Source organism: Sorex araneus, chromosome 2 (genome assembly GCF_027595985.1).
Source record: "Sorex araneus isolate mSorAra2 chromosome 2, mSorAra2.pri, whole genome shotgun sequence".
In the NCBI taxonomy this organism is placed as follows: domain Eukaryota; kingdom Metazoa; phylum Chordata; class Mammalia; order Eulipotyphla; family Soricidae; genus Sorex; species Sorex araneus.
The window spans coordinates 364,604,632-364,632,482 of NC_073303.1; the positions used below are offsets into that span (position 1 = coordinate 364,604,632).

At 40.9% G+C, this 27,851-nt stretch overlaps 1 protein-coding gene and 1 non-coding gene across 2 annotated transcripts in view; both read right to left on the reverse strand.

Moving 5' to 3' along the window:
- Positions 1 to 6,072: 6,072 nt before the first annotated feature.
- The window catches only part of TXNL1 (thioredoxin like 1), a 36,528-nt gene continuing 14,749 nt past the window's right edge, over positions 6,073 to 27,851 (reverse strand). The window contains exons 3-8 of the mRNA XM_055128848.1: positions 25,642 to 25,815; positions 24,257 to 24,379; positions 22,841 to 22,910; positions 18,946 to 19,118; positions 14,404 to 14,508; positions 6,073 to 7,292 (exon numbers count right to left, since the gene is read on the reverse strand). Of these exons, the coding sequence (XP_054984823.1) occupies positions 7,263 to 7,292; positions 14,404 to 14,508; positions 18,946 to 19,118; positions 22,841 to 22,910; positions 24,257 to 24,379; positions 25,642 to 25,815 (675 nt within the window). The 3' untranslated portion in view covers positions 6,073 to 7,262. The remainder of the gene's footprint in view (positions 7,293 to 14,403; positions 14,509 to 18,945; positions 19,119 to 22,840; positions 22,911 to 24,256; positions 24,380 to 25,641; positions 25,816 to 27,851) is intronic.
- On the reverse strand, positions 17,242 to 17,352 carry LOC129402899 (U6 spliceosomal RNA). Its single transcript, XR_008628923.1, has one exon. It is a non-coding gene; the product is annotated as a U6 spliceosomal RNA (small nuclear RNA).

A 27,851-nucleotide genomic window follows, 5' to 3' on the forward strand; every position in this document is an offset into this window, starting at 1 on the left:
TGGAAAATACATTTGCAAAAATGGAAATGAGGAATTTTTAATATCTAAAAATGTTTTTATGTTTGTATGCTTACTCTGTTCTACTTCCCAGCTCAACCCACTGAGAAGACCCAGAAGCTAAGACATACCACTGGGAACGAACACAATTAGCCCCCAGATCTTGGTCTCTAAATATCACTCTCCATTAAGAGAAACCAGTTAGGGCATGGAGAGATAGAGTAGTAGGTAGGGCGTTTGCCTTGCACGCTGCTGACCCAGGTTCAATCTCTGACATCCCATATGGTCCCCCGAGTTATGCCAGGAATGATTCCTGAGTATAGAGCTAGGAGTAAGCTCTGAACACTGATGACTATGGCACAAAAACAAAGAAACAAACAATAAATAAATAAATAAACTTCCTTGAATTATGAAAGAACAAAAAAGACTTTGGATAACCTTGCTGTGTAAGAAAGTAAGGAACTGCTTAAAGAATCTTGGGAATGTGCTTAAACAATGGGGTGCCAACTTGCAAGGGATCCCACAGGGTAAATCTGAGGCAATACGAGCATTAGAACAAAACAACAATAGTAATATAAACTGCTGGATGAAATTAGATTCTATGAGCCCATGCTGGTATGTATATTAGGTGAATAATCACAAAAATACATAAATACAGAGAAAAAGGTATTTCTAATGGTAAATTAACATCTAAGAAATGTGAAAACGTTTTTGTTGTCCCCTTGGCTGAATACAAATCAGAAACCATCTCATAAAATAGTTGGGTATAATTTAGTACAGTTGGATTATGATTCTTAATTTCTCACCTAGTCTTAAGTCTTAAAAGTTGTGTTTCAAAGTACCAGGATATATATATATATACCAAAAATACAAAGCTTACATATCCCAAAATGATAAGCTCTCTAATACCCATCAACAGTGCAAGAAATAATAAACTTTTCACTGTGGGCCCCACACAAGCACATAAATGAAGAAACTTTTGTACATGAAATAGCATGGATAATTTGTCTTAATTTTCTGCCTCGGAAATCTAGCATGCTACTGCCCCCTTTATCCACTCATTGTCCCAAGAACATGCCCACACCAGCCCATTGGTTGAGAGAAGAGAAGTGTCACAGAGCCCCTCTCCTCCACGTTGCCCAGTCTAGATGGGCAGATTGCCAGTGACCCAATCCACAGTAAGCTCTTACTCTTCCGTGTAACTGAGATACTGTGATCTTTCAACGCAGAAGCAGAGCCACCAATGAAGCACAGTAGATGGAGCATAAGGAGGAGACCGGGAGTAAAGATCACAGATGCTGGCACCGGGCGCTGGGCATGGTGTGGCCGCACTGCTAGTATAAAACAATGACCTGGGAAGCAGGTGACAATACAGTGGGTAGGGGCTTGCTTTGCATGTGCTGATCTGGGCTCCATCCATCTCCGGCACCAAGTATGGTCTCCAAGCCCCTCCAAGAGTGATCCTTGAGCACAGACCCAGGAGCAAGATCTGAGCACCACTGGGTATAGTTCAAAAAATAAAATAATAGTAATAAATACAAAATTGTAATAAAACTATTTTTAAATGTTTAAACTAGGTGCCAGAGTGATAGTACTGTGGGTAGAGTACTTGCCTTGCACGCAGCTGACCTGGTTTCAATCCCTGGCATTCTATACGATCCCCCGAGCACTGACAAGAGTGATTCCTGAGTGTAGAGCCAGGAGTAACTCCTGATCACCACCAGATATGGCCCCAAAGCCATATGTGTTTCAAAGTGTTTACTATTACCACTACTACTACTACTACTACTACTACTACTACTACTACTACTACTACTAAATAATAACAACTAATAAAATGTTTAAGTTATTTTTAAGGCTTGATCACCTTGCCCTGAAAACCTTGTAGGCTGAGGAGTGTTCTGAATTTTAAGGAAAGTTCTCAAAGGAATTTATAGGTTGGCCTTGATTGAGGCCTTATTCTCTCTCAGTTGCAGAGCTCAGACACTGGAGTGCTCATGTGATGTTTAGGAGAGTGTGTGTGTGAGGGGGGGACACTTGTGTTTCAATGCTCTGCACTCACCACACCTATGGCATGATCCCCAGGTAGTGTGACCCCAGGACCCCAGGCACTGAACCTGCTGTCTCACTCTTGCAAGGCAGCTACTCGACTACTGAGCTATCCCCAGCCAGCGCCCTTCATTCTGCTGAATGTGGTGACCCAGCTTTCCCACCAGCACTTGTTAAAGATGGTTCTTTTCCCATTGAACGGCAGGGAGTGGAGCGATAGCACAGCGGGTAGGGTGCTTGCCTTGCACTCGGTCAACCCGGGTTCAATTCCCAGCATCCCACATGGTCCCCTGAGCACTGCCAGGAGTAATTCCTAAGTGCAGAGAGCCAGGAGTAACCCCTGTGCCTCTCCAGGTGTGACCCAAAAAGGAAAAAAAAAAAAACATTGAATGGCAGCCCCACCGAAATTGGTTTACTAGAGATACATGTGTTTATTTCTGGACTCCAAATTTTATTTCATTGGTTTAGGTCAACTCTTATTCCACTATCATAACTTAGCTTGAAAGACCAAAAAAAAAAAAACCCTTATATTTAACTCATTCTATACACTCTATGAACACACCACTGCCTTGTCCTTTATATATCCTTGCTAAACTGCAAATTCTTATTTTTCCTGCGTTTTTTTTTTTGGGGGGGGGGCTTACATGGGGGCACACCCAGCGATGCTCAGGGGTTACTCCTGGTTCTGCACTCAGGAATCACTCCTGATGCTGCTTAGGGGACCAAATGGGAGGCTGAACCCAGGTCAGCCATGTGCAAGACAAGCGCCTTACCCATCTCACTATCTCTCTGTCCCCCACAACTGCACATTCTTAATCTCTAAGACTTACCTCAAGAAACTTATCTCCTCTTGGAACCTGAATCGCTCAATTGTGTTCAAGGATGAATTCTCACAGTAACTTTGGTTTGGTATCTGTGATGATTCTCACACTGCTGCTCTGAATCTAGCTGAGCAAAAGGACTCCAGGTAATTATAACATCACTTGGTAGGAACCAGGCTGAACTGACAGGAGTCCTGTGACAGCCTGGGCATTCACAGTGTTCCATGGGCTCCCCTTATCAGTTTTCCTTGGACTGAGCTTTGCAGATAAGGAAACTGTCGAGTGTCCAGACAAGTTAGGTCAGAGGAAGGCATTAGATATGAATATGTATTTTGATAACTGGCAGCACTCTACAGCACACGGGGGACTCGAGGGTGGCTAGCAAGGGATCACAATTATGAAGATATTGAAGAAAAAAAAAAACTGGCAACCATGAACAGGGCTCAGTGGACCCACCAGATCAGGGGTAAGGAGATAATCCAGAAGCCGCACCACTATGTCTAGCAAGGAATGATGGCTAAAAGTAGTGACAGCTACAGGGGACAGGGACAGCAGTGCACAGAAAAGAACGAGTCACTCTTCTAGACTTTCTTCCTAAGAAGTAACATTTCTATTTTTACACAACGAACCACAAGCTTTGAAAAGTGCTGCTCCAGACACTGGGACAACAGTGAAGGGAAGGGACACACTGGTGGAGGGCACGGTGCTGGCATGTGTCGTGTATGTAACCCAACGATGACCAGTGTTGCCTTACAAAGTTTTCTAAATGACAGAGTTTACAGCACGATGACAATCTTCAATGATTCTTCTCCTAAGGAGCATAATGTGCCAGTACAAATTCAAATATAAATCGGCAAATTATTCCTTCACAATTGTGACCTGTTCAAATCAATATAACCACTTCCTAAACAAACCTCTCTTCCGTAAAGCTGCCCAGCAAGAGGAAAAAGAAACACTCAAACACTTGAAGAATACAAAACAATAACATTATTCTCGGCTGCGTAGAATCCTCATAATTTAGTCACATATTCTCCAATAATTTTATCTGGGCCACAACTTAAAAGTGATCTGCTCAGGAGCACAGTGGACAGGACATTTGCCGTGCATGTGGCCAACCTGGGTTCAATCCCCAGATTCCCGTAATGTTTCCCATGCCCACCAAGAGTGATCCCTGAGTGCAGAGCCAGGAGTAACCCTGAAGCATCACTGGTGTGACCCAAAAACAACAAAAGTGATCGTATTAGCCTGTAAAATTATTAATGTCGACTTGTCTTACACTCTCAGCACATAAAAATACATTGATGTTGGAGACCAGACAGGACAACAGGCAAGGAGCTTGCTCTGTATGTAGCTGATGAGATTTGATCCCCAGCACCACATACGGTTCCCTAAGCCCTCCAGGAGTGATCTCTGAGCAGGGAGCCAGGAGTAAACCCTGTGCACTGTCTAGTGTGATTCCCAAACCAAAGAAAAACAGCACCGAGACTAATATCCAAAACAAAGATAACTTCAGTATTCTATCTAAAGTACAGGGGCTAAGACGCTTGCCTTGCATGCAGCCTGCCCCTTGGCCACCATCCCGTAAGGTGCCCCAATACTCGGCCACAGAGGTAGGCTGCAGGGGTGGGAGAAGGAAGGTGCGCAAGGGGGAAACTGGAGACACTGGTGGTGGGAAATGGAAATGTGCACTGGTGAAGTGATGGGTGTTGGAACATTGAATGGCTGAAACTTAATCATGAACAACTTTGTAACTGCGTGTCTCATTAAGTAAAATGAGATACAATAAAAAAAGAAAATAAAATTTTAAAAATTTATCAAACGGAACTGTGTAAATATTAATATAAACATGGGTAAGCCTTAATTTTTTTCTTTGACGCTGAGAGGATCTGAATAATTTACTCGATCCCACTACTTCACTCTTACTACAGTTATTAAAGGTTTAATTTTGACACTACTATGAACTTGGGAAGATCTGAGATATCTTAGGGAAAAAATAAAATCCCAACATCAAGTACATTAGCAGCCAACACACCTAGAAACACTGCATACCACACCTATCAACGAGAAAGGATGGGCACGTCAACCTGTAGGCTTCCAAAAGAACGCTGAGGGGAACGGAGCAATGGTACAGGGGTGCTTGCCTTACAGGTGGCTGACCTGGGTTCAATCCTGGCGCCACATATGGTCCCCTAAGCCCGCCAGGAGTGATCTCTGAGCACAGAGCCAGGAGTAAGCCCTGAACTTGGCCGGATGTGGCCCCCAAACTAAAGAAAGGCAACACTGAGATTGAGAGACAATTTGGCCAAAGCAGATCAGAAAGGCCGGCTATGAGCCAAGAACGAGGTAGGGGCCTCCGTCCTGTTCTCCTGCTCAGTCTCACGCTGGCAGGCTGTGTGCTGTTTGGGTTCTTCTAAGTTCTGGATATTTACTGTTTCACAGTAGATAATGCATCCAATGAAAACTACAGCTGTGCAAAATCAAGAAAAAAGGTTTGGTGTTTTAGATCAAAAAAAAAAAAAACAACCCACCAGTTACTACTATTCCACAAACATCAGTGAATGGCACTGGCTAAAGAACTAGTATAGAGTCAGGCAATGCCTCCAGCTGAAGCAGGCCAGGAGCCCTGCATTCAATCCCAATACCACCAGCAGGGGCCCCAAGCACTGCACCAAGTACCCCAAAAACACCACCCACTGGAAGTGGCCCAAATCCCACCCCCGCAAAAAAGTAGTCTTGTATTTTTCAAATGCTTATCTGGAACATTTAAGTGTTATAGACATATTGCATGAGTGTGTGTGTGTATATATATGTATCTGCAGTATTTGGCAAAAACATATCAGCTTGTTAATTTTAGGTAATGTCAACTATGCAGGTTTATTTGTAAAACTCCCATAGTGAAATGTTACAGTTACCTATAAACATTTTTTTTTACTATTTACAATTATGGAATGTTCATATAATGCAACCGAGTTATAGAAAAAAATTACATGAGCAGTATAAATCTGATGCCCAATCCTTTACAAATATGAAATTACTTTCACTGGATTTTCAAATTGTCAAGTATAAATAGGATGAGGTCAGCAATACTTAAGATGAGGCACTTTAACAATTACCAAAAAGGTAAAGTGTACAAAAGTGTAATGTGAGACTCTTGATAATAATTTTGCCCTTAATTTCAGATGTGATTAATCCAAGATGGTCTACATTAAGGAGTATTACTCATTTTTATTTCTTGCCCTTCTGCCTCAATGTGACCAGGCAACAAAACCAAGTATGTAAGGTACAGATATCCCCACAAACCAATTAATGTGCTTACAAAGCAACTATACATCATCAAATGACACAGGAGTTTCAGAAAGTGACTGCTTTTACACTAAAAGTTCTGCATAATTTTTCATGAACATGTATACATTGATCTGCCAAAGGCAAAATGGTACCATGACCATCTTCCTATACAGAAATGTTCTCAAATCTACCATTTATTACTTAAAATTGGTCTACTCTTTTCAAACACTGAATTTTAAAAATAGAGAAATTTTAAAAATTAATTTAAAAAATACAGAAATAAAATAACAAATTTACCAGTACTTTGTAATAATCTTAAGTTTTTTTTTAATGTGATTACGAACAGCTGTCATAATCAACAGCTTAAGACTTTTGTGAAAAATCTTTTAATGTATTCTTTCGGCCAATTCATTTTCAACCTTAACTCATGTTCTCTGTATATCTACATTATACCTTTGACAGTTACAATAAAGAAATTGTGATTGAAGATTTTATTTTTTTAATAAAATTATAGTACTGTATTCTCCCCATTGTCAGATTTAAACATAACTTTAACAGGTTTAAAAAAAAAAGAAAAGCTATTTTAAAGTTCATTCCAGGCTTTATCATTTAAGTAATTTTTATCATTTCATCATTTTAGTAGTTTTTATAGCCCAGGCACCAAAATATTATTTTAATAAGCATGAGTTTATATTCACTTGAAAATGGTTAGCTGTATCAAAATCATTTGCTGTTTATATCACATGAGTGAACATGTATCTTAAATTCCCTAAGGTGCTGTTCCTCTAAAGACAGACACTAGCTTTCAATCAGTAATGCTACCAGACCTTAAACTGCTTTAAAATCAGAAGTTGGCCAATTTTCAAGTGAAAAAAGAAAATACTTAATTAGAATGACAAAATTAAGCTTGGCAAAAGTAGTGACTTTTATTTACAATTGCATGTATCAAGATTACAATAGAAACACTAGTGATACCATCTGAACAAAAGCAATGATTTATTTATTGGTAATGGCAATAAATGGAATATTGACAGTCTCTGGTGAGAATCAAGCAATTATCCAGGAGCTGTAGATCTGCTTGCAATAAGGTCTTCCAGTGTCTTCTGTACCTTAGTGGCTTTCTCCTTTTTTGCCAACTACCTAGAACACAAAAATAACTTTATATGTACATCTTATGGATTTAGAAAAATGAGTATTATTGGTACTAATCTTTAAAAACCTGGTATTAATTTTCACCCCATGTATTATGTTTTAGCATGCAGTATATTTTCACTGTTGAAGCAAACTGTGATCCTTCCTTTCACCTAGCCTTGAGGTATTAAAAATAAAACACATGCAACCTATTTTTGGTCTCCTACACACTAAGAAAAATTAATGCGATTTTTCAAAATAATGTTGACAGTTTATAAAATAAAATAAAATGCTAAATGAGTGAAACATTTTTGGCAAACTATTTTTAGACAATTTGAAATCAAATGTCGATTATGAAATAATCTAGAATTAAAGGAATCTGCTAAACTGTCTTTATGTCCAAGATGACAAGTTTCTAGACTTTTCTCTCAATGGTAGACATGCAATAAAAACAACTGAAAAGTACTGATTACGCTTAGTTTTTATTTTTAAAAAACCCTAGCTGTCACAAAGCTGAAAATGTGAAATTAATTTCTGTCAAATATTAGAAAAATTCTCTATTGTTCTTTCTTAACTGCCCCTGTTGCTATGTACGTGACAGCATAAAAATGTAACAAATTAACCTTTTCTATTAACAGTACTACAAAACAAATTCTCTGTAGGAAGATTCTAAATTTATGTTCTAACTGTATAACTGAACTTTAAAGTTTATCATTAGCTAATGTATCCTCCTACCAGAAAAGCCTCTAAAGAACTAAATTTGCAAGCAATTTATATTTGTATACAAAAATATTTCAATACATATTTAGAAATATAATTTCCACCCAGAAATGTATTATTCCAAATGGTACTGTGTCAAACGAAACAGCATCTTGAAGTTCATATTTGGTCTAAAATAAGACATGGCAGGTCTATGTCATTCATGAAAGAACACTGTAAAAATCCCACTGAATTCCCCATTACATTGTGTAAGGACTGCTGCTCTACCCACATCATGGAAAACCACTCTTACTAGTTTCAGAGAACTCCCCCCTAATCTAATGAAACCATGTTAAGAAGTCCCCAAAGCTGGAAAGGTGCTAAGAAGAGCGTCTCATAACAGTGTATGTGGGTAAGAGTAAGAACCAGGTTTTAAGAGAAATAGGAGTCTCCACAGAAGGGGAAGTGACTCTTTGCACCACTAATGAATTTAGCAGAGGAACACTGGAAGCATTATTGAACATTACATATCACTTGGGAACACACAAAACATAGCACTATTAGATTAGGCACAAGAAAACAAAACCAAGATTAAAAATTAAACTTTCAGCAGATGTGATACAGTAGAAGACACAAATCTGCATACTGTTTCACAGGTTGATAACTCTCAACTTGCCAATGTGTATTCTCTGTAAAAAAGAAGAAGTTCAGAAAACCAATAGGGATTTTCTCACACCAAACATGAAGATTTTATTCATTTTTAAGTCTTTTATATTACAATTCAGGCAAACAAAAAGTCTAGGTACATCAAAATTAGGTATCAAAATTTTTTCATTCAGTAAGAAGTCCACTGATCTGTGTTAATATTTTAACCCAATCTCATATTCAGTCCGTAAGTCTTTCAACTGGCTTTGAGCTCACTAGGGTGGACAAAAGTCCAAAAGGTCTTGTGGGTTATATTTCCAATAAGAGGGGGAAAAATGGCATCTATCAATTCCAATCTAATTTAGTATGTAACTTGTACTAGCATAAAAGAAATCAATGAAACTTAATTTGATTTCCAAGACAACTCTATTGTTCCTAACAATTAAAATTAAACCTTTAGATTGAAAAACATCCTCCAAGCACCAAGCAGTCAAAGAGCTGAGCCCGGCTCCCCAAATGAGATGCCCGGGTCCTGTACTGCTCTGTCCCAAGCATCACTGGGAGCAAGCACTGAGCAAAGAGCAGAGCGACCAGAGGCTCCCAGCTGGGCACATGAACAAAGGGAAAGAAGGAAAAATATTATCCAGTGATTCAACAACTAATTAAATCTGAGAGCATTTATACAGTGTAAGCTACATTGCAATGCTATAGCTCAAAATGTTCAAAATTTAAATGAGATGAGAAAATGAAACCAAAAAAAGTCAGGTGAGCAACACAGTAACACACAATATGGTGATGAAATTAAAACACCTAGTTGCAAGCCAGAACAGAAACAGCTAAGTGAAGGCAGAACTTTTCAAGGGTGGAGCACATGCCTTGCATGTGTGATGTCCTGGCTTCCATCCCTGGCAGGAGAGCAACAACAAAAAAGGCCAACTGAAAGTATGACTAGGATGAGGTTTGAAGAAGAGATGGTTGAGGAAATCTACATAAGAAGGAGGCTGATCCGGGTGGCAGAAGCTCTAGAAATCTTGTACCAACACTGGCGAGAGTATGGGTAGAGTGAGAGCGAACAGGTGCTAGATGAGCAGAGAAGCAAGGGAGGAAGGAGTGAGACAAAGTCAATCTTTATATTACTTCATTTTTTTAAAATCTTCTGGTTTTAGTTCTTTTGAGTTGGATTAAAAAAGCTGAAAAATAAATAGACAGTAATGTTACAAAAATAGCTGACATGGTGAATGGCCAGTTAAGAAAAGTATTTGTATTCCAGTGATAGAAAACAGCTCTGCCTTTCACATGCACCTCACTTCCCACAACGCAGAAGCCCCAACAATTTTGCTCATTTTTCTATAGTTGCTCTTTAATACTTTTGTATTATAGTACAGTGATTCATGTAATGAGCATTTGTTAGCAAAGAAAACATCTACTTCCAGATCAGATGGCAAGCTTTTCATGCAGCAAGAAATAATACTTATTTTCAACAACAGCCCAAGTATATGTTATCTGTGCACAATGTCTCAAGGCCCCAAAACAAAAGTGAGAGTGTATTCTGGTACACTGGATCTTCAAAGTACAAGCTCATAAAGCTGTGACTGCATGCAAGGAGGTCCAAGATTGCTATGCAAATCCAAATTCATCAGTATTAACTTAGTTGCTGTCATCTTGATTACATAAGGTGACTAACTTATCTAGAAAGCTAAAATTATCCCAAAATAACTTAAATGATCTAAAAACATAAACTGAAAATGCTGAATAATTCTATCATTCATTTAATCATTACATACAGTCCTCTTCAGAAACGAAAATCACTTTCTTCCCTGAACTGATAAAATATAGTCAACCTATTTTGAGATTTTTGCTTACTAAGCACAATTCCTTTAAAGTTCAGACTAAGGAAGTGTCAGATATGACTTGTCCTGAGTGAGTCCAACTTTCATATCCAAATTCCAATGCCCTATTCTTTTTTGTTTTGGGGCCACACACAGCAGTGCTCAGGGCTCTGAACTGAGGGATCACCCCTGGAGGGGCCAAGGGGACAACATGGAATGCCAAGGATTGATCCCAGATCAGCCACATAAGGCAAGCGTCCTACCCTCGGGTACCCGGTATCCCACTGTGCCGAGACTACTATCACTATCGGCTCCTCTGTACCATTTTAACTTCCAAGTTTAAGACCCTCTTCCATCTTCAAACAGGATACTTCTTTCCCAGCCACTGTTGGAACGAGGGAAGTAACACAGGGCTAGAAAAATTATGGCAATACTTCATGGAGGAAGAGATCCTTTTAAAAAACTGATTAATTTTTATCCATTTTCCAAATTACTGTGCATTACCCTTCATAAATATAAACTTACTTCAGACAAGGATGATGATAAGACTAAGCATAGGTGTTACAGGACTGCACTTATCTATTGTTTCGTCCCAAGAAATCAAACTCATTAACAATTTTTAACTAATGACTATGCACGTGCAAATTAGTCAAGTTCAGTAAGCATTTTTCTTACATTAAAGTTAACAGTGAAATAAAAGAAAAACATCGAAGGGCCTGAGAGACAGTACTGGTGTTAAGGTGAATGCTGTAATGAGGCTAGAGCCTAGGTCAATCCCCGGCACCACAGACCATTTCCCAGCACTGACAGCTGTCAATCCAGAATAGAAGCCAGGAGCTCAGGTGCCCCCGAGCACCACTGGGTGTGGCCCAACATACCCTCCAAATAAACAAAAAACTCACGGAAGCATCAGCAATTACAGGATAATGAAAGAAAATACAAGCAGATCTTCTAAACTACTAAAATGAAACAGCACAATTTTAATACGTACTGCAATTATTCAACCAGTAAGAATTAGTCGAACATTGAAAGCAAAGGACTCAGGCCCCAGACCAAAGCACTGAACAGCCAGGGTATCCCCAAGATTTGTTCCATGTTTCTAAGCATTACCCAGGAGTTCCCCACATGCCACAATCAGAGAACAGGACCAAGAAGTCCAGAACGCCAAGGATGAATCCCTAATAGCATTAAAATTATTCTCACAGGGATTCTCAAAAGTGTGGACCAGAGTGGTAAACCCTCATGGGACCCTTTTAGGGAGTCTTCAAAATCAAAACTACTTTTATAATAACATGAATTTTTATGGGGCTGGAGTGATACAGCAGACAGCGCACCTGCTTGCAACATGGCCGACTCAGGTTCAATCCCCCGAGCTCCAGAGCTGGTCTCAGAGCAAACTCAGAGGTAATCCCTGAATGCAGACCCAGGAGTAATCTCTGAGCACAGCCAGGTATAACTCAAAAAAGAACTTTTATTTCTACTTTTAACTTTCATTGTGATATAGGTGTACAGTGGGATTTTCCCAAGGCTACATGCTCTGTGACCAAAAATCACCGCACGCAGAAGCAGATATGACAATGAGTTCTATCCTACTACACAGTAAATAAATGTGTGCCAGTAAACAAGACACACTAGCATATAACGTAATCAAGAGTCCTAGTATCTCTGCTACCCTAAAGACAGTCCAAAAATGGTCATTTGGTGGTGATGAGGGAGGAGGAGAGAGGGAGAGAGAGATAGATACTCATCTAGAATGGGGGTTGTAGATGCTAGATATTAAAAACAGAGAAGTGGAAACAGAGTCTCAGATGTATAATTATTAATGCACATTAGAAAAACTGCAACTGAATAGCAGGCTAGGAATAAGACAGTTTTTTTTTTTTAACTTTGAAAGAAAAAATAAAAAGGAAATCAGTATAAATGCCAAGAAGGAGGAAATTGGGGCCAGAGCGACAGTACAACAAGTAGGGTGTTTATCTTGCACACAGCCGATCCAGGCTCGACCCCTGGTATCCCATATGGGTCACCCAAGCACTGCCAGGAGTGATTCCTGATTGCAGAGCCAGGAGGAACACCCTGAGAATCGCTAGGTGTGACCCAAAAAGGTATTAAAAAAAAAAAAAAAAAAGGTGGGAGTTAAGAGGCTAACTACTCATATGAGGAAATAACAGGACTTACAGGTAACAGAACTAAGCTTAAAAACAAGCAAAGCAAGACAAGAGTTAAAACCAAATTCCAATGCATCTAATTCAATCAAGCAAAGTAACAAAGCAGGCAGCCAAAATGTCTTCGTTGCTCACACATTTCTCCAGTACAGCACATTTCATATCATAAAAATGTAGATGTTTAATCTCTGCTTCTTCTGACCTGTCATTATACATATGTCAAACATCTGACATGACAGATTTAAGCACATATCTGTTCTTAGATTTCCCCAAAGTAAATTATGCTTACACAGATAGTTGAAAAATAACCAATTAAAATATCTATTACCATAAACTCATCCACCTCTATGTAATCTTACAAAGTTTTCTTTAAACACAAATACGTAAGCATCATTAAAAAGAATTAAGATTCTTCAGAATATTCTACCTCCAATTCCCCCAAACAAGTGTATAAATAGTTATTCTGGTGCCTCCTGCTCTAGGCAATGGCACTTAGGGCTCATCCCTAGCAGCATCCGAGGTGTCAGAGTGCCTGCTGGATAGACGGAGCCTCCAGGGAGCACTGCAGCCTCCTGAGCAGTTGTACATTCATCTGTGGAGAGCAACCTGGCCCTACCCTGACAGAATGCCCACGGACACGCCAACCTGTGTGTATTTTAACCATCACCTCAAGGCATGGTTACCAATTAGATGTAGTTATATAAACAGTTTCATCCTTAATGGTCCCTCTACTTACAAATTCTTTATTCCCTTAGAAAAGAGGTATGTGGGGTTGGAGTGATAACACAGCAGGTAGGGCATTTGCCTTGCACGCGGCCGACCCAGGTTTGATTCCCAGCATCCCACATGGTCCCCTAAGCACCACCAGGGGTAACTCCTGAGTGCAGAGCCAGGAATGACCCCTGTGCATCGCCAGGTGTGACCCAAAAAGCAAAAGAAAAAAAAAAGAGGTGTGTATATAAAAATATTTAATTGGAGGCCAGAGAGAGAATATAGCAGACAGGATGTTTGACTTGCACATGACTGACATGAGCTACACCCCAGGCACCCTATACGATACCCCAAGCACCATCAAGAGTGATCCCTGAGCACAGAGCAAGGAGTAAGCCCTGATACAACAACAAAATTGCATGTTCACTGTAAATCAATCAAAACATGCTGGGGGGGGGGGGGGGCTGGAGCGATAGCACAGCGGGTAGGGCGTTTGCCTTGCACGCGGCCGACCCGGGTTCTAATCCCAGCATCCCATATGGTCCCCTGAGCACCGCCAGGGGTAATTCCTGAGTGAAGAGCCAGGAATAACCCCTGTGCATCGTCGGGTGTGACCCAAAAACCAAAAAAAAAAAAAAACCAAAAAACCATGCTTTGGGAACAAAGGCATGATTCGAATACAAATAGCCTTGGATACGTAGAGTAGTAAAACTGATACCCTATTTAAATTATTCAAATGATTTAAAATATTTTCCTCAAAAACAATGCCAATCCAACTTAATTGTCAACAAAGTTCTTAGTACTCCTTTCAAATCATGATTTAGCTTATTCCTATTTTCTCACTATTTCCAAATCCTTTCTAAAACCAAGCCTTTATTTTTACATTCATATTTGGAGGTCACTGACTTACTCTCTCGGAAGATAACATTTTCATTATAGATTTTTCAGTTGATGACAAATGTAGTTAAGAGAACTTCCTGATATACTTTACCCTTATAGAATAAGATGGATCTTTATGAAATTATTTAAAATCTTGTTTACTTTCCCTCAGTATCACTGAGCCAAACTTACTCGTTTGAAATCATTCATATTTGTTGCCTGGACCGGAGTACCAATAAAGGTAAAATACGAAACTCTTGTTGTTTCTTCTTCACCTTGATTGGACTGAACAAATATCTACCAAAAGAGAAAGAGAGAGCACATTTTCAATCACAATGCTTTCTTTCATAAACATGCTTTAAAACTTTAATCAATTTCCTCTGATGACTAGTGAAACTGGTAAGGATGAACCCAAACTCCGTTCAGACTAGAGCTCCCATAGAAGTATTCACTCTAGGAAGCCAAGGCTCAGGAAGGAAAAACCCAGCCAGGGCTGTTCTAAGCACAAAGACAAGGTCTGAAGACTAAGTGACAGAGCTGGGACAAAGAGCAAAAAAACCGTGCTTTGATCGACCTCCCTGAGTGGGGCAAACTACACGAAGACACCCAGGGGCCGGTGTGTGTTCACAAAGGGTGTCTTGGCAAGACACCAACATACCAGTTTCTGATAACATAGTGTGAAGGGGCCATAATTAAATTCTTTATAATGTTGGAAAAGTATGAGATTCATGACTATTACAGGCAGACCAGTGTTGAAATGTCATTAAAATGGGTTTTTCACTGAGGAAAATCTCTGCAGTTCTATTCCTTCAGGTATTCGCTTATTCATTCGATAGTCTAGAATACTAAAAGAAAAAAATCGTATTGGAAATCAGCACCTAACACTAAACGGTGCCACTGTGTGTTTGCTTTCTTTCCGGGGCGACCCAGCAGCCGTGAGGACTAGCCCCTGGCAGTGCCGAGTGGGGAGCCGTGCGAGGCCCAAGTCACACACAGCCTCCAGCCCGCTAAGGTGCTCTCCTGAGCCACCCCTGTTCCCCCCACCGCATGGCTGCTAAACTCTTTCCTAAAAGAAAACTGCATGAGCATTTAAAAACAAACTTTAAAGATTTTTTTTTAATGCATCACTTGTATTTGCTCTATTTAAAACACATGTGCATGCGCACATGCACACACATACATACACACACCCCAGGTATGGCCCCCAAACAAGCGAAATTGTTGGGCAGGAGAGGTAATACAGGGGTTAAAACACCTGACTTGTACTCAGCTGACGCTGATTATCATCAGCAATGCATATGGTACCCCAAGCATCACCAGGAATAAGCCCTGAGCACCACTTGGTGTGACCCAAACACCCAGATGTGGGCTCCTACCAACTCAAATGCACACAAATAAAATAAATTTTAAGAATAATAATAATAAAAAAGTCCAGAGTGTGTTTACTGGATTGGAGCATGTACTTTTAGTATGCACAAGGCCCAAGTTCGATTCCCAACACTGTATGGTTCCTTTAGCATTGTTAGGAGTGACCCTGAGCACCGCTGGGTAGGGCCTAAAAACAGAAGAAAAAAAAAAGAAGAGAGATGATTATCTCTCTTGATCCCAAAAGCATAGAGCTTTCATTTTCAGGTCAAGGTCAGCAGCTTTTGTTTTGCCCGGCACCCACAGATACACCTAGGCCTAAACCTATCATCAGTTCAAAAGTCCAAGACTATATAAGCAGATTATTAGACAAGCTCTCTTTATTTTTAACGCGCCTTGAATTGAAACACAACATACATCGGCTACTCTGAAAATCCCATTTACTCAGAAAGATAGGGGCAAAAAAGCACATGCCTAGCATAAGGCTGACCCCAGTTTGGGGGACTCCTGGGCAGCACCAGGAGTGACCCCAGAGCACAGAGCCAGGAGTAAGTCTAAGTGTCAGTGGGTGTGGCCTAACCTCCCTCTCCCCTAAATATCCATTTACTTGCTTTAATTAGACTTTCTGACCAAAACTATTCATTTTGTTGGTTTTCTCCTATTGTATTTTTTTTAATAATTTATTTATTTTTAATCAGAGAATCACCGTGAGGGTAGTTACAGATTTATACACTTTTGTGCTTATACTTCCCTCATACAAAGTTCGGGAACCCATCCCTTCACCAGTGCCCATTCTCCACCACCAGTAAACCCAGCGTCCCTCCCACCCTCCCCAATCCCATCTCCCCCCCACCCCACCCTGCCACTGTGGCAAGGCATTCCCTTCTGTTCTCTCTCTCTAATTAGCTGTTGTGGTTTGCAATAAAGGTGTTGAGTGGCCTCTGTGCTCAGTCTCTAGCCCTCATTCAGCCCGCAACTCCCTTCCCCCACATGGCCTTCGACTACAATGTAGTTGGTGATCGCTTCTCTGAGTTGCCCTTTCCCCGGAACGTGAGGCCAGCCTCGAAGCCATGGGGTCAACCTCCTGGTACTTATTTCTACAGTTCTTGGGTATTAGTCTCCCACTCTGATATTCTATATACCATAGATGAGTGCAGTCTTTCTATGTCTGTCTCTCTCTTTCTGACTCATTTCACTCAGCATGAAACTTTTCATGCCCATCCACTTGACTACAAAATTCTTGACTTCCTTTTTTCTAACAGCTGCATAGTATTCCATTGTATAGATGTACCAAAGTTTCCTCAACCAGTCATCCGTTTTGGGGCATTCGGGTTTTTTCCAGATTCTGGCTATTGTAAACAGTGCTGCAATGAAAATACATGTGCAGATGTTGTTTCGATTGTACTTTTTTGCCTCTCTGGGATATATTCCCAGCAGTGGTATTGCTGGGTCAAATGGGAATTCAATATCTAATTTTTTGAGAATCGTCCAAATTGTTTTCCAGAAGGGCTGAACCAGTCGGCATTCCCACCAGCAGTGAAGAAGGGTCCCTTTCTCCCCACATCCTCTCCAACAGCAGTTGCTTTTGTTCTTTTGGATGTGTGCTAATCTCCTATTGTATTTTTAAATCATAGTGATGGACCCATATAAAGCTGTTCATGATTAAAAATTATGGAACGTTTCATGAATTTGCATGCCATTCTTACACAGGGGCCATGCTAACCTTCTATCATTCCAAAAATTGTTCATTTTGTTTCCAATTTTATTACCAAAAAAAGTAGACATGTTTCTGTGTCTCAATTTAAATTGCAGATTAAATTTTAAGTGCTTTGTCAAAACACAGTGCTTAAAAACTTGAGCCTATTTCCAGGTAACTATGCTTAGAAATTCTGACAGGAGATTGCTGAAAATCTCTGGACTGAATTTCCCAATAAACAAATGCAATCATTCTATTATTGAGTAGACAAAAGATTATCACTGCATATGTAGTCAATGTGAGTAGTCAGAAAACTTGATGGCGGGTATTCTAGTTTAATAAAGTGATTTTCTTCACTTGGCTAGAGTATTTCAAATAGCGAAAACCCAATCAGAACCACTAATTTATTAAGTATCCTTTGAAACACCACTGAAAATCTCCTAAAATGAAATGTTATATACATTCTAATACTAAAATTAGAATTCCTAATTCCAGCTCAAATTCCTCTAACTTCCAAAACTAAGAATCATCCACTAAAATTGAGAAACCACATTGGCCCGGCCATGACTTTATTCTCAGTGGTTCTTCGTTTCCACATCTTTATCTAGGTATTATTCTAACCTTCCCACCCCTTTCTCTGAAGAACAGGGCTGGGGCAGAAGCACATGTGCAGGGTGGGTTTCAATACCAATATTCACACCAGCTAAGCAGCTGAAACAGAAATTAAGATAACACAGTATTATCTTTCTTAGAAGTTATTTTTACTAAGGCCCTGCCTATTACAGTATTACAACTATTATAGAAAAAAATCATTTTTAAATTGTATTTTTACAAATATCATCATTCATCACCAGGTGATAATAATAAAGAATATCTTTCATTTGGGGGTGGGGTGACAGTAAGAGGGTAGGGCACTTTTCTAGCACGTGGCCAACATTGAGTTCAAGTCCTGGCACCCCATGTGGTCCCCCGGGCCCACCAGGAGTAAAGCCGAAGTATAGCCAGGAGTAAACTCTCAGCACTGCCAGATGTGGCCTCAAATAAAAAATACAAACAAAAAATCTTTATTTTAAGTAGAAGAGTTCTAGAATGAAGTTTTTTGGTTTGAAGGTCACACCCAGGAGTGCTCTGGGGACCTTATGTGAGGCTGGAATTCAAACCACGGTTGCCCCCACAGCTGCATGGTGGGTAAGCACTTTAACCGTTGGACTATTCTCTCCAACATGAAAAGAAAGTTTTGACCAAAGCTGCCAAATAAATATAAAATAAGTAAGCTAACAAATCCAGATAGCTAACAGAAAGGGGGGGGAAAATGAAAGCAGGAGAGACAGAATAGGGGTCAATGCACTTGCCGTGCAATGCAGCCAGCTCTGGCCCAATTCCCCATCCCGCATATGGATCCCGAGCAAGGCCAGGAGTGACTCCCTGAACACCCAGGTATTCACCAACTTCGTCTCCTGCCCGCCCCCTCAACCCCCACAGCCCACAAACTGTCCTTCCTCTTTATGGTGCATAAATACAATTTTTTTAAGAAATGAAATTTAATTGTGTGTTTTTAATAATTTTAAACCAAACGGAAAAGTAACTAAAGGCCATCTGAAATCACCTAGGATGCAGAAGACAGAAACGGACTGTCACCCACAAGTCCATTAGATACGTCAGCTAGTACTTACGGTCACACTGTTGACATTCTGAAACTTCACATAGCGCAGCGGGACGATGCCGTCCTCTTTAATATCATCCTCTGTTAGCTCCAGAGCTTGAGTCGGCTCACTTCTTTCTGCCTCTTCAAAATCCATAGATCGGGGTAGATTGATAAAAATTTTTACATACTTAGGGCCTTGACCTATAACACAAAGAATGATATTAAATATTAGAGTCACAAACATACCTTCATTCCTCTATCATTACACTTACACTTACAGGTACACATGTATACACTCCTACATAAAAAGTATCTTTGTAGGGCCAGAGCAATAGTACAGCGGGTAGGTTGTTTGCCTTGCATGCAGGCAACCTGGGTTGGATTCCGGGCATCCCACATGGTCTCCCCTAGCACCACCAAGATTAAGTAATTCTGAGTGCAGCCAGGAGTAACCCCTGAGCCCTGCCAGGCAGGTGTGACCCAAAAAGAAAAAAATAATAATAATTATGGACCTCTCAGTGGAATTGTCTGTAAGTCTGAGGTTTCAGTCTTGAGTATTTCAGTCACTTTTTCCAACAGGTTTTTAATAGAACGATTACATTTTGTTGAGGGTAATATTTTAGTCTTCTAATAGTATATTCAATATACTCACTGGCTTACTCTCAGCCCGTGAGCACTAGAGTAAGCACTGAGAACACTAACCAATACACACATCCATGTGCGCATATGCATTCACACACATATGAAGAGCTTCTGCCCTCAGCCCCAAAAGACACCTGGGTAAATAAAGCTACAGGGAAGATGACTACTGTGTGAGCAAATGAAGACCAACAGGAGTTTCATAAAAGGAACATTTGAGTTGACTGGATACAGTGGCCAACAACTGATACAATTTGTTATTCAGGCATTATTTAGGAGGAACTAAATCTCAGTGACAGGTTTTAGCTAAAAGAAAGCCATATAAATTCTATGGCTGAATCTTGGTGATAGGCTATGAACAGTAGTGGTATCTCTCAGAGTGTCCTTGCATGCTTAGGTATCTTTGTTGTTGTTGGAAAGTAGAAAAGAGAAGGAGCTCCCCAGTGGGGAGGAACCGAGTATAGGACCAAGTTCACTTAAATCATCCTTTGACCCCAGTGTTTTGAGAGGAGAAAGAGAAGGAAAGAAATCTAGTGGGGGCTGGGAGGAGGGGAGAGACAAGAATAAGAAGTAACGGGTGAACAGGCATTAGGGTTTCAGTTATCAGTGATTAGAGTGAGGGCTATAGCCATTTACCCAAAACAGCAATTCAACGGAACTGAAAACATGAGATCTAAGCAGTGACTACTTTGTAAAGTGCCATGAGATCTAAGCAGTGACTACTTTGTAAAGTGCCTGTCAAGCTGACAGCGAGGGATGTGGCAGGGGTTGGGAGGAAATCTGGGAACACTAGTGGAAAGAAGCTGACACAGGTGGAGGGGTTAGTGTTGAATTTCAGTGTGCCCAAAATTCAACTATAAGTAACTTTGTAATGGCTCTTTAATAAAAACTAAAGAAAAAAGATAAAATAATGTCTTAGTCCCTCTGACTTCAGCAGACAATATAAGACCTGGGGGCTGGAAGGATAGCACAGTGGGTAGGGCGTTTGCCTTGCACATGGCCGACCTGGGTTTGATCCCCAGCATCCCATATGGTCCCCCGAGCAACACCAGGAGTAATTCCTGAGTGCAGAGCCAGGAGTAACCCCTGTGAATCGCCGGGTATGACCCCAAAAAGCAAAAAGGAAAAAAATACAAGACCTATAGTCTGCAGATGACTAAGGAGTCTTTAAGATACGCACATTACTTATCATGTGGAGTGAAATGAGTCAGAAGGAGAGAGACAGACATAGAATGATTGCACTCATTTGTGGGATATTAAAAAACAAACACATAGTTTGAGACTAATACCCAAGAACAGTAGAAACAAGGGCCAGAGGTTGGGTCCACAATTGGAAGCTTGCCAAAAGGTGGGAAGGGAAAGCAGGGTAGAGAAGGGACCACAATGACAATGACAGTTGGAAATGATCACCCTGGACAAGAACTGAGCGCTGAAAGGAGATAAAGGGACATACATGATAACCTTTCAGTATCTGTATTACAAGCCATAATGCCCCAAAGAGGGGAGAGGGAGAGGGAGTGAGGGAGGGAGGAGAGAGGGAAGAAGGGAGGGAGAGAAGCGGGGGAGTGAATGGGCAGGAGGGACACTCAGGACATTGATGGTGAGAAATGTCCACTGGTGAAGGTCAGGTATTGAAACATTGTACGAGTGAAACCCAATCATGAATAAAATTGTTACCATGTATCTCACAACTCAATTAAAACGTTACTTAAAAACACATTTCCAGATGAACCGGAGCCGCGGCACGAGAAGCAGACCCCCCCCCCCCCTTGCCCCTATAGACTGTGATCCTGAGGTCTCCTAACCCCTTTTGGCACCAGAGCGGATTCTTGCAGCCATGCATTTTGACTGTGAACTGAGCTACAACCTCGTGCAGCCCGGGGAGGGATTTTTCCCTCTCCACCCCATTTTTCTGAGCGAAAATGGCGGCAGCGGCAGCAGCCACATGGTGAGAGCCACCCTCTAAGACCCCTCAATCAGGGGGTAGGACTTTCTTTAGTGACGTAGCCTGTAGGTGGTCCTGGGAGGGGAAGCGTTCCCGGCGCGCCTTCCGCCCAGAGATGAACCGGAGCCGCGGCACGAGAAGCAGACCCTCCGCGCCTATACACTGTGATCCTGAGGTCTCCTAACCCATTCTGGCACCAGAGCGGATTCTTGCAGCCATCCTTTTTGACTGTGAACTGAGCTAAAATATTAGAAACCCCAAAACTGCGCGGCTGCTATGGCGGCCGCGCGGACAAAGTCTTCACTCTCAGCAATGAAGAGAAATTATTAGATGATGCCTATTCAGCAGGCCTGATTGTTGGGGAAAATTTCCAATCAATTTAATAGTGAGTTCTGTATGGAAATATGGAATGTACTCAAGGTATACAGAGAATAATGGGAGTATCATTAGCTACTTAGATGGGGGGTGGGGTGGGAGGGGGTGTATTGGGGTTCTTGGTGGTGGAACAGGTGCACTGGTGAAGGGATGGGGGTTTAATCAGTATTTGACTGTGACTTAAACCTGAAAGCTTTGTATTTTTTTTTCTTTTTTTCACGGTGGTTCAATAAAATATTTCTTTAAAAAAAAAACACATTTCCACAGCACTTTTTGTTTTTGTTAATAGTGCTACAGCAGAGCTGCTCAGGCACAGAGGGCTTGGGGGGCCACTGGAAGAACTCAGGGAGCACAAAGGATCAAAATCAGGGCCTCAAGTATATAAGATGTGCTCCACTTCTACAGCATTTACTTTTATATACTGAATTTGTTAAAGAAGGTACAACTACTGAATAATATACAAAAATTTAGTGTAACCACCAAAATTTGGAATTTAATAAATAGAGTAGGTATCAATGACATCACCCAACCAACAAAATAAAAACAATCGAAAGACAAAACCCTAGTTCCCCCAACCATAAATCAGAAACAAAATGAGTGATGTTAAGTAAAAAAGAAAATTTCTTATTTAATGAAATAAGAATGCCAAGACTGCAAGATCACACTTAACAGGTAATAATATGTGTAACAAAAGGTAAAACTATAAACCCAGTAAAAACAGAGTCATTTCTTAATTTTATCCATTCCAGGAGTAGCTATAAAACAAATCTCTCAGGCCCGGGAGATGGCTCACAGGGGTCTGGAGTGCATGCGTCACATAGAAAAGCCCTAGATTTGCCCCTGGCATTGCATGGTCCCCTGAGCACCACTGCATACAGCCCAAAACGCCACCCGCAAGCCCCAAATAAAATAAATACATGCTAAAAGGTCTACAGAGCAGAAAGTTAAATCTGACCAAACTCACCGTTATCTGGCCCCTGAAATTTCATTGAATACAGCTTAACAGGTTGATTGAATGCCACAGTAATAAGGAGCTGTGAAGAAAGTAATAATTTTATTTTAAAGTCTCTTGAACACCTTCTACATTCATAACTGCTAAAGATAATTAAGATACGAGGCAAAAAATAATTCATCTAACAAAATCAATGTAATATGGAGAATCGGCAAACTGAAAGTAATTAAGTGACATTTCAAAGATATTAACATCTAGGGTTAAGCCAGAATCGATCCCCGCCACCCCATATGGTTCCCAGAGCCCCATCAGGAATGATTCCTGAGTAAAAAGATAGGAGCAAGACCTGAGCATCGCCAGGTGTGGCCCCAAAACAAAACAAAACAAAACTTCAAAAAAGCAAATTAAGAAAAACAATTAAGATGGAGATAAAGAGGATTGATCCAGGGAGAACTAAACTACTTCTGGACAATGCAGGAAAGTAAAAAGTTTCATTTGGGAATGAGGACTAAATGCTGAGGGGATGCTCATTTAATTATGGAAGGTAGTAGGTCAAGAATGGGCTGGAGCGATAGCACAGTGGTTGGGCATCCGCCTTTCACACAGTCGACCCGAGTTCAATTCCTCCGCCCCCTCGGAGAGCCCGGGCTGCAGAGCCTGGCAGGCTACCCGTGTGTATTGGATATGCCAAAAACAGTAATAAGTCTCTCAATGAGAGATGTTACTGGTGCCTGCTCGAACAAATCGATGAGCAATGGGATGACAATGACAGTGACAGTGACAGTAGGTCAAGAATAAACAAAAGAGGGCTGGAGCGATAGCACAGTGGGTAAGGCATTTGCCTTGCACGCAGCCGACCCGGGTTTGAATCCCAGCATCCCATACGGTCCCCTGAGCACCGCCAGGATTAATTCCTGAGTGCAGAGCCAGGAGTATCCCTATGCATCACCGGGTGTGACCCAAAAAGAAGGAAAAAAAAAAAAAGTCTAGGGGCTGGAGCGATAGCACAGCGGGTAGGGCATTTGCCTTACACGCGGCCGACCCGGGTTCGATCCTCAGCATCCCATATGGTCCCCCAAGCACTGCCAGGAGTAATTCCTGAGTGCAAAGCCTGGAGTAACCCCTGGGCATTGCTGGGTGTGACCCAAAAAGCAAAAAAAAAAAAAGAATAAACAAAAGAATTTAGTATCGGTGAAGGCTCACCTTCAGAGAACAAACCAAAGTTCAGACACTTTCCCTAAGGCCCTCACAGTTGTATAGGCAGAAAGAAAAAGGTGAGTCAGCTTGGTCAAAGAAATGGAAAAAAAGTGGTCACCTGGGAAAAAGAGACATACAGCCGAGATGAGTGGGTTTATTAAGGCTTATAAATTAAGGCTTGTATGGATCTACATTTGGTCCTTACAAGCCTTAACTTAAGCATAGAGTTACCTGCTCATCACAATCAGATTCCAAGAAGGTTGGGTCTTTTCGTAAACAGTTGTCAAATCCATGCTCATCACTCTCATTAAGACATTCACAACCAGCTTTGTTAATAAAAGGCATTAAATCCATCTGAAAAAAGTTTGAACAATTCTTTAGATAAAATGTTTGGATTTTGGTTCTCTTGATATGAGGCACTTTAAATGACAAACCATAAGCCAGAGAACTAGTATAGGAGGAAGAGACTTGCCTGAACATGGCTGCACGGCCCGGACCACATACATGGCTGCCCCTACATACAGACCCCTAAGCACAAGGTAGGAAGAGCCCTGAGCACCTCTGGGTGTGACCCAAACATCCGTACACACACCAAAAACAAAGCAAAACAAAAACTACCAACTCTTCAAAGGGGCCCGTGAGACAGTTCCACTGCAGAGCACATACAAGTGTGAAGCCCCAGCTCAACTCCCAGCTTCACATGGCTGCCTAGATGGAGCCCAGGTGGCAACACCATCAGGCAGCACCAGGAACTGAACCCAGGCCCTCGGCATGCAAAGCATGTGATCCAACCCTCTGAGCTATCTCTCTGGATTGGCAAACTCTCCTTTTAGGAAAGCATGCAGTTCATCTACTTAACAAGAACAATTCTAACTTATCAGATGCATATTTATATTTCTATCACTGAATTTTTACTACATTTATTTTATTCAGGACACAAATACATGTATATGTGTTAAAAAGACTGAAATTTTTTACATGTCAAATAATCATCAGCTCCGGTTCAAGTCCCAGCACCAAATACGGTCCCCTAAGCACCACCAGAAGTGATCCCTGAGCACCGCCAGGTATGGCCAAAAACCAAACTAAAACAAAATTTACAAGTCATGTTACCAATGCACAATTCTTCACTACTGAGAAAAAAGTATAAAGTAGATGCTCAAAAATAAGTATTAAGTGGCTGAGGATATGGCTCAAAGGAGCCCCAGGCTTGATTAGTACCATGGTCCTGAGCACTGCAGGAAGTGGCCCCTAGTCCAAAAAAATAAAAACAGCAGGCACATGTAACTCAGTGATAAAGCATCTTCCTTGCAAGTGTGAGGCCTTGGTTTCAAGCCCCAGCACTGAAAAAAAAGAAAAATAAATAAATAGCTCTTAAAATAGTTCAGAAAGCATTTTTTTTTTAAATAACATTAAATTAGCTTGAGAAATTTAGGAAGACTACCTTATATTGAAGGGTCATGGTTATAATATATAAACAGACAAACCACAATAGTAAGCTAAATTTTGACAACCTTTACTCTTTTGAGAATGTTTAACTAATACAAAATCAATCTCATTTAACCAAATAGTGCCCAGATGCTACTAGCTAGGAGGGCTTGGTTTCTCATACGTACATAGCCTTTTGGAATATCTGCATCCTCATTGCTTCCAGGATCATTTTCTAAATGCTGTTTGATTTTCTCTTCTAATCCCACAGCATCTGCTCCTTGATACTGATCAATTCTCACTTTGTTCCGAAAAAACAAAAACGTAGGTGTGGCCGAAATATTGTTGGTGGCAGCTGTTCCCTGAAAGTTAATAAGTTAGATGGCATTATGAATTAATAATAAACAACTTTTAATTATTTACTAAACATTTCAATTAAACTTAAGTATCAGATGCATGGAGTGAAAACACAATAGTTCTATCAAATTTACTTATGTAAAAACAGGCATATTCATAATGTGCAAAATTTTTTATTACCCTTATATCCATCTTGCACTTACATCAATTTTAAATACAGTTAGCTACAATAGTCAGCCCTACAACAGTTAGCTACAAACACAAAACAGTGCTTTAAAACAGCTTTTCTCGGGGCGGGAGCAGAAGCACAGCGGGTAGGGCATTTGCTTTGCACAAGGCCAACCCAAGTTGATTCCCAGCATCCCACATGGTCCCCTGAGCACCGCCAGGAGTGATTCTTGAATGCAAAGCCTGGAGTAACCCCTGAGCATCACCGGGTGTGACCCAAAAAGCAAAAAAAATAAAATAAAATAAAAGAGCTTTCCTCATCTTGTTCTGACCGTGGACCCCTTCTAGACTCATTTCCTTCCCATGGGCCCTGTTCCACTGGTTGCCCTGTTCCACAAGTGCAGAGGCCACTTGTGCTATGGCCCCTGCACTTTTGTGATTTTTTCATCCATGGCCCCTTTGGAATATCCTAGGGACCAGTTGGGAAACACTAATCTACACCCACCAGAGAGCTCTCCTGAGTCAACCTGCTTCTCAGATGAAGTACTAAACACAGCATTCAAAATGGTCAATACAAACCACTGTTACCACTGTTACTGTGACAAAGGTACCAATATGAACAACAGTAGAAATAGTGGAGTACAACACTAGGTGAGTACTGCAGCTGAGTATGCAAATGCAGCAAAAAAGCATGTACATTCCCCCTGGTCATCATAACACCAGAAGGAAAGAGGGTAAAAACCAAAATAAATTAGAGCTAGGGGTGTAAGAAAACCAAGGAAAAGTTAATATTTTAATACAGAGTCAAATGATCAAATATATGTAAAGATGCACTGGGGGTGTAAGTAAAAGGAGCACGCTCAGTCCTGAAAAAGAGGCTAATATTCTTTGCACAGCAATTCTCACCCGATTATACTCTTACAGAAATGGCTTCCAGTCTCCCAACAAATATGCTGCAACAGGGCTAGGGATTGCTCAAAAGGAGGGAGCGCATGACTAGCCTGCATGAGGCCCAGAGCCTGCCTTCTACCCCACAAAAAAACCCAGGTACACTGCAACTGCTATCATTTTCAATTCTACTCTGATTCCAGAATATTGCTAAGACTGAGTACGGAATGGAAAACGGCTGATAAATCATCTCCTTATAACTTAAAATTTTTGTGAAAAATATACAGAAATAGCAAAGCATATATATATATACATACATATATACATATCACCTTGTATACTCAAACATGAAGAGGTGTCAACACATCTCTTAAAAAAGAAAAAAAAGCAAAGAGAACTCTGGGTCTTCTCAGAGTGGGGGCGGGCAACCTTCCCTCACACCTCTGAACTTCCAGAGGCTCCAGCATCCCACAACCACCACCACGGAAGCTCTCTGCCTGGTTAAATATCTGGATTTTCTGGAGTGTACGGCCACATCTCCAAACACTACAATGCTAACATCTCAGTAAGAGAACACCAGATGGGATGGGAATGTCATGTAGAAGCCAACTGAGCTGGGCCTGGATCGAGGGAAGGGCATTTGCCTTGCATGCGGCCGACCCGGGTTCAATCCCCAGCATCCCATATGGTCCCCAGAGCACCGTTAGAAGTTATTCTTGAGTGCAAAGCCAGGAGTAACCCCTGTGCATTGCCAGGTGAAACCCAAAAAGAAAAAAAAAAAAGAGGCCAACAAAGCTTGAGTAACAAAACATTAACACAGAAGCCTCAACTAGCAACAACAGCTTAGTAAACCCTCATAAGAGGACTTAATGTGTCCATGGTTAAAATTGTAACACTGATGTTACAACAGTGTTACAATTTTCACAAATATTTCTTTCACTGAAGTATTTTTTAATAATTCCGTTAGCCATGTAGTGGTAACAAG